This window comes from Malaya genurostris, chromosome 2, assembly GCF_030247185.1.
Source record: "Malaya genurostris strain Urasoe2022 chromosome 2, Malgen_1.1, whole genome shotgun sequence".
In the NCBI taxonomy this organism is placed as follows: domain Eukaryota; kingdom Metazoa; phylum Arthropoda; class Insecta; order Diptera; family Culicidae; genus Malaya; species Malaya genurostris.
The window spans coordinates 186,908,999-186,925,866 of NC_080571.1; the positions used below are offsets into that span (position 1 = coordinate 186,908,999).

General features: G+C 38.2%; 1 protein-coding gene across 6 annotated transcripts in view; it reads left to right on the plus strand.

Moving 5' to 3' along the window:
• LOC131432714 (uncharacterized) overlaps positions 1-16,868 on the plus strand; it is a 757,541-nt gene that overhangs the window by 518,355 nt on the left and 222,318 nt on the right. For all 6 annotated transcript variants that reach the window (XM_058599176.1, XM_058599179.1, XM_058599174.1 and 3 more), the window contains one exon: positions 13,577-13,983. In XM_058599176.1, coding sequence (XP_058455159.1) covers positions 13,577-13,983 — 407 coding nt within the window. The remainder of the gene's footprint in view (positions 1-13,576; positions 13,984-16,868) is intronic.

Below are 16,868 nucleotides of genomic sequence, written 5' to 3' on the forward strand. Positions count from 1 at the left end.
CCCTTAAATAACTACTATCTGTTGACGGCCAGAACGTCGTCACTTAGTTTTATTTCTTTCGGCACGTCAGTAAAGACACTCCGGTGTGATAAGTATATTTAATTAGCATTAACTTCACGTCTGTTCAGCGGTTTCTGTTGTACCGTTAGGTGGCGTTAGCAGTTCAACATAAAGGTAGTTTTCTTCCAACAGACTTCTAAATAGTATCACTGAAGTAGGATGTAATTATCATAACAACCGAAATACGTATGTATCTGTATTGTTACGTCTGATATACTTCGTATTTTGACGTATGATGCTCATACGGCTCATACAATGAGCAATTCCACGCCAAATCGTTCAGAAATAGCAAAATTCTGGCACGACATATGCATGAGATTTTACATGTGTGACCGGTATAGAAAATAAAGTATTTTCAACTGGTCCAGAGATTTTTTTAACTCAAGACTAATTTTCTCGGGTTTCCCAAAGAAAAACTTTTTAACAATTTTTGAAAAACGTTGTTTTTATAGGAATAAATGTATCTGAGCAATGAAATATTATTCTCCAAACTACGTTCAATGAAATTATCCAATGTTCAAAAGAGATCTCATTTACAAACTTCTGCTCAAGTTCCTCTAACAAGCATTCTTTAGGAATTGAAAAGGTGGGCATTTCTTGCATTCGCGGAGATAACAATCCTTTGGTTTTACCGGTGAATTACACAGTAATTTTTCCAAAGGCGTCTTTACAATCAATTTGAAAGTAACGTTTTTTAGGCTGTGAAGCATTAAGTCAACATTTTCATGAATTGTACAAACACGTTATGACAATGTTAGCAGTTCAACATAAACTGCTGACGCACTGATGCGCTGAAAGCTAAACGTAAAATAAAAAAAATAGTTATGTACACTTAGCACAATTCCGGTACCCATGCGGTACCAAAACCCTAAATAACTACTATCTGTTGACGGCCAGAACGTCGTCACTTAGTTTTATTTCTTTCGGCACATCAGTAAAGACACTCCGGTGTGATAAGTATATTTAATTAGCATTAACTTCACGTCTGTTCAGCGGTTTCTGTTGTACCGTTAGGTGGCGTTAGCAGTTCAACATAAAGGTAGTTTTCTTCCAACAGACTTCTAAATAGTATCACTGAAGTAGGATGTAATTATCATAACAACCGAAATACGTATGTATCTGTATTGTTACGTCTGATATACTTCGTATTTTGACGTATGATGCTCATACGGCTCATACAATGAGCAATTCCACGCCAAATCGTTCAGAAATAGCAAAATTCTGTCACGACATATGCATGAGATTTTACATGTGTGACCGGTATAGAAAATAAAGTATTTTCAACTGGTCCAGAGATTTTTTTAACTCAAGACTAATTTTCTCGGGTTTCCCGAAGAAAAACTTTTTAACAATTTTTGAAAAACGTTGTTTTTATAGGAATAAATGTATATGAGCTATTTAATTTTATTCTCCAAACTACGTTCAATGAAATTATCCAATGTTCAAAAGAGATCTCATTTACAAACTTCTGCTCAAGTTCCTCTAACAAGCATTCTTTAGGAATTGAAAAGGTGGGCATTTCTTGCATTCGCGGAGATAACAATCCTTTGGTTTTACCGGTGAATTACACAGTAATTTTTCCAAAGGCGCCTTTACAATCAATTTGAAAGTAACGTTTTTTAGGCTGTGAAGCATTAAGTCAACATTTTCATGAATTGTACAAACACGTTATGACAATGTTAGCAGTTCAACATAAACTGCTGACGCACTGATGCGCTGAAAGCTAAACGTAAAATAAAAAAAATAGTTATGTACACTTAGCACAATTCCGGTACCCATGCGGTACCAAAACCCTAAATAACTACTATCTGTTGACGGCCAGAACGTCGTCACTTAGTTTTATTTCTTTCGGCACATCAGTAAAGACACTCCGGTGTGATAAGTATATTTAATTAGCATTAACTTCACGTCTGTTCAGCGGTTTCTGTTGTACCGTTAGGTGGCGTTAGCAGTTCAACATAAACTGCGAACGCACTGATGAACTGAAAGCGAAACGTAAAAAAATTAAAATAGTTATATGCACTTAGCACAAATCCGGTACCAAACCCTTAAATAACTACTATCTGTTGACGGCCAGAACGTCGTCACTTAGTTTTATTTCTTTCGGCACGTCAGTAAAGACACTCCGGTGTGTTCAGCGGTTTCTGTTGTACCGTTAGGTGGCGTTAGCAGTTCAACATAAAGGTAGTTTTCTTCCAACAGACTTCTATATAGTATCACTGAAGTAGGATGTAATTATCATAACAACCGAAATACGTATGTATCTGTATTGTTACGTCTGATATACTACGTATTTTGACGTATGATGCTCATACGGCTCATACAATGAGCAATTCCACGCCAAATCGTTTTTACCGGTGAATTACACAGTATTTTTTCCAAAGGCGCCTTTACAATCAATTTGAAAGTAACGTTTTTTAGGCTGTGAAGCAATAAGTCAACATTTTCATGAATTGTACAAACACGTTATGACAATGTTAGCAGTTCAACATAAACTGCTGACGCACTGATGCGCTGAAAGCTAAACGTAAAATAAAAAAAATAGTTATGTACACTTAGCACAATTCCGGTACCCATGCGGTACCAAAACCCTAAATAACTACTATCTGTTGACGGCCAGAACGTCGTCACTTAGTTTTATTTCTTTCGGCACATCAGTAAAGACACTCCGGTGTGATAAGTATATTTAATTAGCATTAACTTCACGTCTATTCAGCGGTTTATGTTGTACCGTTAGGTGGCGTTAGCAGTTCAACATAAACTGCGAACGCACTGATGAACTGAAAGCGAAACGTAAAAAAATTAAAATAGTTATATGCACTTAGCACAAATCCGGTACCAAACCCTTAAATAACTACTATCTGTTGACGGCCAGAACGTCGTCACTTAGTTTTATTTCTTTCGGCACGTCAGTAAAGACACTCCGGTGTGTTCAGCGGTTTCTGTTGTACCGTTAGGTGGCGTTAGCAGTTCAACATAAAGGTAGTTTTCTTCCAACAGACTTCTAAATAGTATCACTGAAGTAGGATGTAATTATCATAACAACCGAAATACGTATGTATCTGTATTGTTACGTCTGATATACTTCGTATTTTGACGTATGATGCTCATACGGCTCATACAATGAGCAATTCCACGCCAAATCGTTCAGAAATAGCAAAATTCTGGCACGACATATGCATGAGATTTTACATGTGTGATCGGTATAGAAAATAAAGTATTTTCAACTGGTCCAGAGATTTTTTTAACTCAAGACTAATTTTCTCGGGTTTCCCGAAGAAAAACTTTTTAACAATTTTTGAAAAACGTTGTTTTTATAGGAATAAATGTATCTGAGCAATGAAATATTATTCTCCAAACTACGTTCAATGAAATTATCCAATGTTCAAAAGAGATCTCATTTACAAACTTCTGCTCAAGTTCCTCTAACAAGCATTCTTTAGGAATTGAAAAGGTGGGCATTTCTTGCATTCGCGGAGATAACAATCCTTTGTTTTTACCGGTGAATTACACAGTATTTTTTCCAAAGGCGCCTTTACAATCAATTTGAAAGTAACGTTTTTTAGGCTGTGAAGCAATAAGTCAACATTTTCATGAATTGTACAAACACGTTATGACAATGTTAGCAGTTCAACATAAACTGCTGACGCACTGATGCGCTGAAAGCTAAACGTAAAATAAAAAAAATAGTTATGTACACTTAGCACAATTCCGGTACCCATGCGGTACCAAATCCCTAAATAACTACTATCTGTTGACGGCCAGAACGTCGTCACTTAGTTTTATTTCTTTCGGCACATCAGTAAAGACACTCCGGTGTGATAAGTATATTTAATTAGCATTAACTTCACGTCTATTCAGCGGTTTATGTTGTACCGTTAGGTGGCGTTAGCAGTTCAACATAAACTGCGAACGCACTGATGAACTGAAAGCGAAACGTAAAAAAATTAAAATAGTTATATGCACTTAGCACAAATCCGGTACCAAATCCTTAAATAGCTACTATCTGTTGACGGCCAGAACGTCGTCACTTAGTTTTATTTCTTTCGGCACGTCAGTAAAGACACTCCGGTGTGATAAGTATATTTAATTAGCATTAACTTCACGTCTGTTCAGCGGTTTCTGTTGTACCGTTAGGTGGCGTTAGCAGTTCAACATAAACTGCTGACGCATTGATGAGCTGAAAGCGAAACGTATAAAATGAATACTTCTTTATATCGTAGTAATATTTGTTAGTAGAGAGGGATAAAGTAATGATATTTGTGTGCAGAAAGTAATACAGTTGCAAGAACAAAATGTAAACATTTTGAAGCTATAAATTCATATATTGACGAGAATATTTTAGAACTTTACCTATTGATATCGAATCATTGGGTGCAGTAAAGTTTCTAAATTCCGTGGGATTGTTTTGACCCGGCACTTTTGGCAGTTCTTCAACTACTTGAACTATCAGGAATCATAACAAATTGTCTCAAATGGCACGTTCCCCTTGATATTTGGAGATGTGTGCCTTGCCATCACTTTATTTTTAGCATTGGACTAGGAGGATGGGGAAAATTGACGACACAGAAACACAAAAAAGCAGAAGTAAATTCTGAACCTCTACGAGGTCTCGAACAGTCTGCTGTAAAACCTATTTAGGTTTGTTACTATGTGCGTTCTTTCTAATGAACGATGCACAGTTAATAAAACCTCCAACCCCCGAGAGGATTTAGAGATTTTACAAAAGCGACACCATTCTGCACTCCCGGAAGAATGCAGATCGATTCGCAGTATGTACAATCAGAAGTAAATTCGGTACCCCATAAAGAATGCCAAACAATCTGCTAAACCCTAACGGGTGGTAACTAAAATTTTGGATTTTCTTTCTCAAGCTGTCGAAAAAAGACAAACATATATGAAGAAGATCTGATTTATTGGAATTAATGATAGATTGTCCACTGTTGAAAAAAAATTAGTGAACATTTCAAAACGGTCCGTAATCGGATGTTCGGCGAAGCTTCCGTTTGATCAGGGTTTGGAACAGGGGCGTTGTACGGCCTTCATGTCAACTTTGCGAATGCATCTATTGATTCTACCAATCATCTGTTTGCAATTCGTGGCTCTCCAGATATTTTTGTACACCAAGGAGCTCAAAACCCCGAAGAAATCATCGATTGAGCGACACTGAGGCTGATTTGTCGTGTTGTGGTTTTTGGGTAAAAATGGGATCGAATGGATATTCAGGAACGATTGTGTTTTTTAGCGTAATGCGATGGAGTTTTGTCCGGCCTAAACACGTATTGTCCATCAGCATGATGTTTTTGAAGAAACGGGATCAAAATTTTCTTCAAACATTCGTTCTGGTACACATCTTGATTGATTGTAAACCAGAGGGTTTGAACCATGGCTTAGAAATACCTTTCTCGGAAATGGCAATATACAACATCACCTTCTGTTCGAACTTCTGTTTAAACTTATATTTCAAGTTCGGAGGTGCAATAGAACTATCCATTGAATAGTATCGATCGTTTCCGGGAATCTACGTCTTCGAAAGAGGGAAATAACTTTCGTCGTACAAAACAAAACCTTTTCCGGAATAATTTTTGATCAACCAGCGGCATTGGGACTTCAGTGTTGAAATCTGTGCGTCAGTATATTCCGGGGCTCGTATCTTCTTCCGGCACTTTATTCCGACTTTTCTCAATGTTTTCCAGATGTACTGGTGAGAACAGTTGAACTTTCTTGAGGCATCCCGTTGCCTCAGTGCATCCTTGTTGTTGAAGGCACGAGATGATGATGATGATGATGATGGTCCCGCCTCATACCCCTACAAAGGTGTGAGCAGAACGAGTTATCTAAATGATAATAAATATTTTTGCACATATCTTAACCAGTAAACAAAAGAAAACGATCTGATTAATCTAGCAGGTATTGATTCTTCTTCAAAAGAACATTCAAATATTTCGAATTTACTATCCAGGGTTAATCAAGAAAATTTCCAACCCGGGAAGATCCTTGATCACATCAGGAATCGAACCCGATATCTTTACCAGTATCAGACAGTAATTCACCTGGCCCTTCCCGCCGGACCAGTTCATCGCTACACACATCAGCTACGATGGAGTAACGAGACTGCGGATGAGCAGAGCCAAGCCCAATTCCATCAACAACTGTCGATCCCAATTAGTTTCCCGAATCTATTCCTTAAATTATTAATCAAACCTTGCGATCAAGGTCAAGAGCTCTTCGGCCGGTCCTGTTCGCTTTCCAAATAGTCACTACCTGCTTCGCGCGCGAGGCTCAAACGATTGTAGACTGCAATCATACCGATCATCATCATACCGAACATAGTAACTTAATACGTCTCACAATAATATATATAAACAAAAAAAAAAAGAAAATACAATCTTCGTAATACGTAAAAAAAATAAAAAATCTAAAAAATTTGAACTAACTAACTAAATAAAAAGAAAGAAAGAGAACGAAGTCATTTTGCGTCTATAATTTTGGCTGGTCTTCCACTAACTTTCTTGCGAGCAGTTATTGGGGATCTTAGGATATAGTAAAGAGTCGATGAAGCAACATTTTCGCTTTTAAAATGTTGTACCGTATACTTTTTGCCGAGATTTCTGTGCAGTTCGTAGAACTGTACAACGCGCTCGCGAAATACTTCTTGTTTCGACGGCATTTTGAGCAAAACTGAGCAAGCATAAACAAAACAGAAAATACTAGCAGAAAGAGGAGAGAGAGAGAGAACTAACACGTACACACTCTTCTTTCTCTCTGAGCTCGTTTGTTTTTAAGCATACAAGCCTCGAAAAAAATCCAAAATTTTAGTTGCCACCCGTTATTTAAAGTGAATACAGAAAGGATTCATTTACTCCAGGAAGAACGATGAACCCTCCTGACTATAGTTCCTTACCACATTGAGTGAGAAACGAGAGAATATCCTTCAAATTTAGCTCCGCATACACAGACTCAACCATGTATGGAGAACCAAAAACCCGGATACGTAATTGCGTCAATGCGGGACAGTTACATATCAGATGATATGAAGTACCATAATCCCATTCACACAAATCACACGAACAATATTCAGCACGTTGAGTAGTAGTCATGTGATAATTGAGTTTGCAATGTCCAGTCACAGCTCTGACCAGAATACTGCAATGATGCTTGGAAAAATGCAGTAGACACTTTGACATTTTCAGATTCAAATCTGGTAAAAATATTTTTGTCGCTCAGTGTTAGTTGGATAAAGCACAAGATTCGTTCTTGGGCTGCATCCAAACATGCCAGCTACTGGCGCAGCTTGCAAACTTGAATCCTGAAGTGGTAAAACTGTTTCAGGACCAACGAAACTATTCGTTGCACCAGCTCTAGCCATCTCATCAGCCCATTCATTTCCAGTAATACCAGAATGGCCGGGTACCCATAAGAAGTAAGCAGCATTTGAATTGCTGAGGTCTTCAATTTGAGTTCGACATGCGATCACTAGACTCGACCGTGAGTGATTTTAAGGCGAACTGAGTGATTTTAAGGCTGCCTGACTGTCGGAACAAAAATAAATTCGTTTACCACAGATTCTCTGCTGAAGTGCCGATTGTATTCCACACAGAATCGTGTAGATTTCTGCTTGGAACAGAGTACAGTATCTACCAAGTGAATGAGACTGCTCTAGTCTAATTTCACGACAGTAGACACCAGCACCAGCACGACCATTCAACAGAGAACCGTTCGTATAACAAACTATGTGTTCATCAAGTTGTCGTTCCAAACAACCATACAACCATTCCTCATGAAGAGGATAGCTCACATTGAATGTTTTAAAGGAAAACTGCATGTGAGAGTTAGGTCACTAGGAGCGAGTAAATACTCATCCCAGGGAACCATTTGAGACCACAATCGAGTGTGGCTAGTAGCATAATCTAAAGGGTTACTGTTCCAAAGCCCTGTTACCCTAAGACGGTATGCACAAGATAATGCTTTTTGTTTTAGTAACACATGTAGTGGTTTAATCTGGCTCGTCTGCATTGGCCGAAAGCCATGCAAGCTCTTTTAATCCTGAAATCAATGTGAGCAGACCAATTCAGTTTTGAATCGAGAATAACTCCAACGTATTTAACTTGATCAACCACAGTCACCTCTGAACCGAAGAACTGTAACGGACAAGCTCCTGTGATTATCCTAAAAGGAATGGTGAAAAGCACCATTGATGTTTTGCCCGGATTTACAGATAATCCAACCTGACAACACCATTGCTCAACAGATCGCAGGAGTTGCTGCATTAAATCAAAAAGAGTGGTAATGCTTATACCGGTCATCAATATATGATAATCGTCGGCAAAACCATAAGTCGGAAATCCAAGGTTATTAAGTTTCCTTAACAAACCATCAGCGACTAGGTTCCATAAAAGTGGGAATAGTGCACCACCTTGAGGACACCCACAGACACTCAGCTTTCTAATCTCTGCTTGCCGGAGCGATGAACAAAGAAGTCGATTGCTAAGCATTGCGTGTATCCAATTTATGATACTTGAAATGAAGATTGAATTGAAGAATTGAGTTGAAAGACACGTTATCAAAGGCACCTTCAATATCTAGGAGAACTCCCAAGCAAGATTGCTCTTGTGAGAAAGCTTTTTCAATCACCCTGTAATTTCTGAACCGGAAATTGGATACATATGAAACTCCGGAACTTTGTATGGGTCCATTACACCTTTAATTTGAAATTAAGTTTATGAAAAGCACTTCAACCATCTTGAGGAAATTAAGTGGCATTAATTTCACATTTTTGGTGCATATCACTCTGTAATTCCGGAAGCAGAAGTCCGATCCAAATGACACTCAGGAACTTTGTATGGGACCGTGAGACCTTTCAGTTGAATCTAAGCTGGTAAAAATGGGTTATGCCATCTCCGAGAAAAGTGAGTGACAATATTTGACACACACAGACATTTGGTATGTTGAATGGTGTATGACATTCGGCCCTCCGGGCCTCGGTTTAAAAGTCGATTTTTGCAGTGATTGTATAACCTTTCTATATGAGAAAGGCAAAAAGGCATACGCACAGAGGTGAAGAGACACAGAGGTGCGAACGCATAGAAATGCTGAAACATGGCGGTGCGGCGACGAAGGGGTGCAAAGGCACAGAGCTTCTAAGGCACAGAGGTGCTAGGGCGCATCAGCGCAAAGCCACAGAGACATCCACGAGGTATCAGTTTGTATGGTGTACAGTACCGGTTTCGGTGGACATGAAGAGACATCAATTATCGCGTGGTGCTACACTAGAAGCATCGCATTAAATCGCCAACAAGAGCTATAGCGCTGTATTTAAGGCCAGCTACAGGTAGCACACCAAGCTCATCGAAGACCACGACGCCAGAGCAACGGAGATAGCAGAAAGCGTCTAACAGGTAGTGCTTTTACTTTATTTCAAATCTAAATATATTGTCGTGTTGTATAATTCAGTTGAGACTAATTTAAGCTTAATTCATAATTTATTTAGAACGAAGTTGTACAATGAAACTTCTGTGGGCCCATGGATAGTCTGCTTTCGGCGCAAATTGAAGCCATTAAATTAATTCCAGATATCTAGAGACTTAGCATTTCGATTGTCCGCTACCAAAGAGATAGTAAAAGTTTATAAAGACAAGATCCGCGTTGTAGTCGATTCTTTGAAGCAAGCTAACGAAATTGTTGTATGTGAATAAGAATTTCATCCGGATCCGACTTCCGGTTCCGGAGTTATAGGGTAAAGTGTGTTCAATATTGTACACCGTCACTTAAACCGACGAAACAAAAAACGTAAAAAAATTTCTAAACTGGTCTCAAAACTACACAAATCGATAGTCATTATCAGTAGGCAACTAAACAAACCGATTCCAGCTATCCTGGTTCCCGGTATCCGGTTCCGGAAGTACCGGAAATAGTGGTCATATATACCAAAATGGATCTCACTCACTTTTCTCAGCGAAGGTTTGACCGTTTTCCACAAACTTAGATTAAAATGATGATCCGGTCCCATAAGGAATTCCTGAATTTCATCCGGATCAGACTTCCGGTTCCGGAGTTATAGGGTAAAGTGTGTTCAATATTGTACACCGTCACTTAAACCGGCGAAACATAAAACGTAAAAAAAATTCTAAACTGGTTTCAAAACTACACAAATCGATAGTCATTATCAGTAGGCAACTAAACAAACCGATTCCGGCTATCCTGGTTCCCGGTATCCGGTTCCGGAAGTACCGGAAATAGTGGTCATATATATAAAAATATATCTCACTCACTTTTCTCAGCAATGGCTTGACCGATTTCCACAAACTTAGATTCAAATGAAAGGTCTTCCGGTCCCATGCGGACTTCCTAAAATTCATCCGGATCCGACTTCCGGTTCCGGAGTTATAGGGTAAAGTGTGTTCAATATTGTACACCGTCACTTAAACCGGCGAAACAAAAAACGTAAAATATTTTCTAAACTGGTCTCAAAACAACACAAATCGATAGTCATTATCAGTAGGCAACTAAACAACTTCCGAATATCAATTAGTTGATCGATAGTGTGAATTGTGCAAGTTTTGCCCTTTTACACTACTAGAATTTGAAACGATACACCCAAACTACAGTACAGATTAGTTACGTCAATCATTCTGACACACAAATATTACAAAATAACCAGTATAGTTCTTTGTGATAAAATATTGGTGGTTTTGGAAAGAACCTTTTATGAAGGCGTGCGTGAAGAGCCAAATTGTATAATTCTCTAAGATATTAAACACTGATTGGATATAAACGATTTTTAACACTGTTGCGAATTTAGAACTGTGAAAATTGCAAAAAAACTGATCATATTATCTTAGATTTGCACTGCACTACTACTTTTAATTTTTGATTTACAAAGAAGCAATCTTCATAGTTCTTTAGGTAACATTTAAAGCCATTAGAATGGCTGATTTTGCATAATGTTCCACATTGTTGTCCATTTCCCGTTGTATTTTGCTCCAATGCAAACGACCACCAACAGGATGATGTAATCGATCTTCTTCGAAGGTAAATTGGCACTACGACCTGAGCGTTTGAGGTTTTGTACAACGCTAAAGGTCTGCTTTCATTACTAGTGACCAGGGCTGGCAATAATCAACTCAGTACTTCATCATCACCGAGTTCAACTCACCTGCAAATCGGTTTCAAAAGCATCGCTGAACGAGTTGAGTAACTGGGTAACCATTTGTTTAGAGAAAACATCGTCTCAACATCGTAGTGTCAAGCAATCAGCAGATGAGCGCTGAGTGCACATCAAATATTAGAACCTACTGAGAGACGATTTGTGAGTTGAGATTTGATGTGTTTGTACATCAACACATTGAATCAGATTCTTATGACACTGTCTCGCTTGTATTCCCCACCCACCAGAGTTGCCATGGGCGGCTAATGTTCGAATCGATGCCATTTCAATCCATTTCTCTGGACATGTTCTCGTATACTGGAAAACGCATTCGGTTCAGTATCCAGTTGTGTTTAGCTTGAGACATGAAATTCAATCGATTATGGTATACATCATACTACGGTTCGACATTTGTTTTCGTACATTTATGCTCGTGTTCGTTTTGAGTACCAGCAAAAACAAAACCGAAAATCTGGGTTGTGTTGGCAGCTCTGTGGTTTAAGCATACACTCACCGGTGTAGCTCGGCACGGTGATGCCAAACTCAGTACCCACTTTTTAAAACTAGGAATGAGAGTTAAATGCTATGAAATCAAAACTGAGAACCATCAATACCATCATAATTTGATGTCAGCGGTGCTCTGCATAGGTGAGTGTGTTTGTTTAAATCAGCGATGATTTTCATCTTTACCATCATTTTTCGGATTGCATCGTAAATCATGTGGTGAGCTGATGAATAGAAAAAATCAAATCTTATGAGCGAGTTTTTGCCACCCTTGCTAGTGACTGCTGCTCTCGACGATCGAAGTCCACATGAAATCACGACCTGAGCGTTTGAGGCTTTATACCACGCAAAAGGTCTGTTTTCATTGACGACTGAAGTCCAAATGAGAGCACGACCTAAGCGTTTGAGGCTTTATACTACGCAAAAGGTCTGCTTTCATTGACGACTGCTCCACCTGACGGCTGAAGTCCAAATGAGAGCACGACCTGAGCCGTTTGAGGTTTTTAACCACGCAGGAGGCGCACTGTCCGAAGCTGCTGGTCCCATGACGTCTGCTTCCATCCAACGCACAAGACAAAATGATCGATTTTTAACCACGGTTTTCCTTTTATAACGTTCAGTTGAAGATATGTGCCTGACTACCTCAAAATCGTCGTCCTTGTGTGAAAAAGCCAAGCAAAAGTAAAGAGTTTTCCGCGTTGTTTTCAAAGTTTGAGAAAACCTAATTTTTGAGTTGTTTGAGGTTATCTTACACTGTTCAAAATATTATCCTAAATTCCTGATCATATTTTTGATGAAATGGTGAAAGAATTATGTTGCTACCGTTAATACAAGTCGAGATATTCGCGATTAAGTTCTGCCCATTCATCCATATGGCTAATTTTGAAAAGGCACCCCATAGTAAATTAAGTCGTATTCACGACAAAAATGTAAACAATTTCTAAACTGGTCTCAAAACTACACAAATCGATAGTCATTATCAGTAGGCAACTAAACAAATCGATTCCGGCTATCCTGGTTCCGGGTATCCGGTTCCGGAAGTACCGAAAATAGTGGTCATATATAACAAAATGGATCTCACTCACTTTTCTCAACGATGGTGTGACCGATTTCCACAAACTTAGATTCAAATGAAATGTCTTCCGGTCCCATACGGAATTCCTGAATTTCATCCGGATCCGACTTCCGGTTCCGGAGTTATAGGGTAAAGTGTGTTCAATATTGTACACCGTCACTTAAACTGGCGGAACAAAAACCGTAAAAATTGTTATAAACTGTACTCTAAACCGTTATTCCCAATCTTATGGTCAATTGAAAGGTCTTAGGTCCTACCAAAAATTACTGCATATTCTCGAATACAATGAACATTTAAATCGTAATTTAGAGTGCGCAGTAGCAGAGTTTGAATGTAATGTTAGTTGGTGGCCGTACGAACCGACTTTGATTATGCAGGTTCTCGGGTTCCGGTACCGGAAGTGCATATAATAGTGAACCCACTTCGTTTTCTTAAGGATGACCTACGCAATCAAAGCACTGTTTTATTATGTATGTTATGCACAAACAATCTCTTGGTTTCTTTCACAAATCGAAGAGAAATTTTTTGAATAGATTACCACAATATTATACATGAGAAAGCCATCATTACACCACTAGGTGGATTAAAACAGGTTTTTGTATATACAGCAGATGAAGATGAAGATGATGCAAATCGAACATGATTTGTTTTTATTAAATAAGCAGACTGCTAAGCCGAAAATTATACTTTACTTATTGTTTCATAAACAAAAATTACGTTCGTTTCTTCTACACATTCTATACTTTTTCATGTTTGTATTTTTTGTAATTGAATCAATTTGTATGTTTTAGGTCCCACCACTATCGATTGTGACCTTATCCATGTTCCTGAAGAATCCGGAGAAGAAGAAGAAGAAGAAGAAGAATGGAATTATATTGACTGTGATAAAAAAACAGATGATGATTTACATGGAATTACAATTGAAAACAATAATATAGTTAGTGAAATTTATGATCTCTTAGATCATAAAGACTTGCTTCCAACAGCCAGCAATACCGTTAAAAATACATTGGAACAAGAAAAAAAACATTTTAAATTTATCAATATTGTAGAAGGCATCAGTAACGCAGCTGATCAGGAAATGCAAAAGTCTGAGACGGCAAACGACAGTGTCGTGCTTAAAAACAGCCAGGAAGAAATTAATTTAAAAGTTGACTGTACAGAACTTCCAGACATCGCAACAGATTCGCAAGATCAGGTAACATGAAATCGACATCCCTACAATTAGCTATGTCTAACTAGTAGAATAGTTCATTTTTTGGTAAGGATATGAGGTATGTTAACACTAAGCATACCATGACCGGTCAAATGACTGGTTTTGAAGTTCAGCATTAAAAATGCACATATAAACTTACTGTTTTCGCGAATTTTAATTCATGACTTTTTAAATTTATTAATATATAGTTAATATTCTACATTACATGTTTTTTTTCTTTTGGCTTAACTTTTATTACATAGCCCTGCCAAGTGGGAATACTGTGATAGTGTAGATTACATGTCAATATTGCACTTTATAATAAATTCAGTTACAATTAATGAGACTTCTATATCGTTTGACTTCAGTATCAGTTGAATTTCCGGTGGAATCTGTTTTCTACATAAAACTCGCAGCATCTTTTCTCGTTGCTCCACAAAATCCATACAGTTAAACAGTATGTGATTTGGGTCTGCAATTGCGGAACCGCAGGAACACATAGCATCGTCGACTATACCATTGCGACACAGATGAGCCAATAGTCGCGAATGGTTGCTTATTAGTTTGCAAAGAATCACTATCTGTCTTCTTGTAAGATTAAGATGCTCAAACCACGATTTTATCGATATCTTGGGCAGAATATCGTAGCAAAAACGTCCTTTACTACCCTCGGTCCACATTGTCTGCCATTTTTCTTTAGTGCGTAGTCTATAGGGGAATGTTATGTCAAAGCTAGTAATACGATAGTCTTCTTCTCTGGCGCCATTTCCCAAGGCTGACTTGGCTGCTTGTTCAGCAAGCTCATTTAATAAGATTTCCTCATGTGATGGAACCCAAAGGAAAGATATTTCTCCTCCTCTGGATTTTAAACTGCCGACTTCTCGTTTAATATCATACCATGCAACTGGTAACGTAGGATCCAATTTAGTACCAGAAAGGCTCATTATACTGCTTAAACTGTTCGTTATGATGACATACCATGCAGGTTCCATGGAAACAATTTGCTGTACAGCTTTGCGTATGGCAAGTAATTCCGCCATGTATACTGAGATTGTAGAAGGCAGTTTGGTAGTATACTGCTTAAACTGTTCGTTATGATGACATACCATGCAGGTTCCATGGAAACAATTTGTTGTACAGCTTTGCGTATGGCAAGTAATTCCGCCATGTATACTGAGATTGTAGAAGGCAGTTTGGTAGCTATGGTGGGACGATTGACGTTATTAACTACAGCATATGCAACATTATCAGCGTCCTTAGACCCGCCCGTCGCAAATATTTTTGCGTGAAAATAATTTTCCTCCAGTCTTTTTTTAACAATTTCTGCTGCTTTCAGTCCTTCGTCTTGAGTTAGATAGTGTTTGATAGTAGTCTAACTTCCGGACCGAACATAAAGCATGGAAGATTTGGTAAGATATTCCGTACAGGTTGGTATTCATGGAATTGCGAAATTGCGGGGTTTATGGCTGTAGTATTGCTTTCTTGGCTACTCAGCTGCGAGGCAAAACGATCATACCAAGGCCTTAAAGAGATACGCTTGTTGACGAAACGCATTACCGTTGACTCACGACGTAAGGTTAGTGGAGTCAGACCTGCCATGACCTCCAGTGATCAAGTGTGAGTAGTCTTTGTAGATCCAAGGCATATTCGAATGCATGCCCACTGCACACGATCCAGCTTAATGGCTTCTCTTGTCGGAATATTGCTCATAAAAATTGAACCATACTCCAAGATGGATCGGATGCATGATTTATAAATATTAATTAATGCCGAGGGGTGAGCTTCCCCCTCCGTGGTTGATGGGCTTGACGGTATTGCAAACATCATCAGATACGATTAACTATTGTTACAATTTAATATAAATATGTGTTATAACTTTTAGTTTAATTATTGAGTTAATTGAGTGAGGCATGAAACGATTTGAATAAGATGTTGATTGCAATACGCTCCAACATCCGGGGTTGGAGAGGCCAGTAGGGCTTAACTGAGCTCTTTTTTATGTTTCATTTTCATACTACCGGCCCTTATTACCGATGTGAAGTGGAAATTAAGCGAAATGAACGTACCCCAGTCAGGTTTCACACGATAACAGAATAGTTGAATGGTGAATTAAGTTCATCTTTGACATTTATTCTGTGAGGTAGTGTGTGCTCGTGTGGGATCTGATGGATGAGGTGATATGTGAGTGAAGTATAAGTGAAGTGGAATGCAAGAACGGTAATAAAGGCCACCGTTTCAGCTCAGGACTAACGATCGACCAATAAAAGAGATAGAGAATGGGTGACGGCACCTCTATTCATCTCAAATCCATTAGTCATTTCATATATGAAAACCATTGGTTAGAGCGAGATCTATTGTGTCTGTTCGATAGATTGACTTCGAGAGTGAGATGAGGTTAGGAGTATTTCGCGTCGCTATAACAGCGATATCGTACACTCAGAAAAATCCTCACTTCAATGCTACGTGAAAACGTATGTGATTTTTATCCATAGAACTTTTCTTGTAATACTTATGTGAAGTATAGATAGCACAGAATGAACTCATGAACTCTTAGTCCACATTTGTATCACGTCATATCTACGTAACTTTTTTCGTAGATTCTATAGAATACTTTTGTGAAATTTATACAAAGCTCATTTAAATTGTGCTGTAAAATTTATTTCATCTGAATTTACTTTTTACCAGAATTTTACTTAATAGTCACATTATTTTCATGTAATTGTTACTAAAAAGTTCTAAATTGAATCTTAATAATTTATATTGGTATTAAAAACTCATAGATTACATAGTCTGTTGGACATAACATTGCGATAAATTTTGTTCGCACGCAGATATTCTGAAAATTTTACTTTTTAAATTCGTTTCTGTTGAATCACTGGTGAAAAATA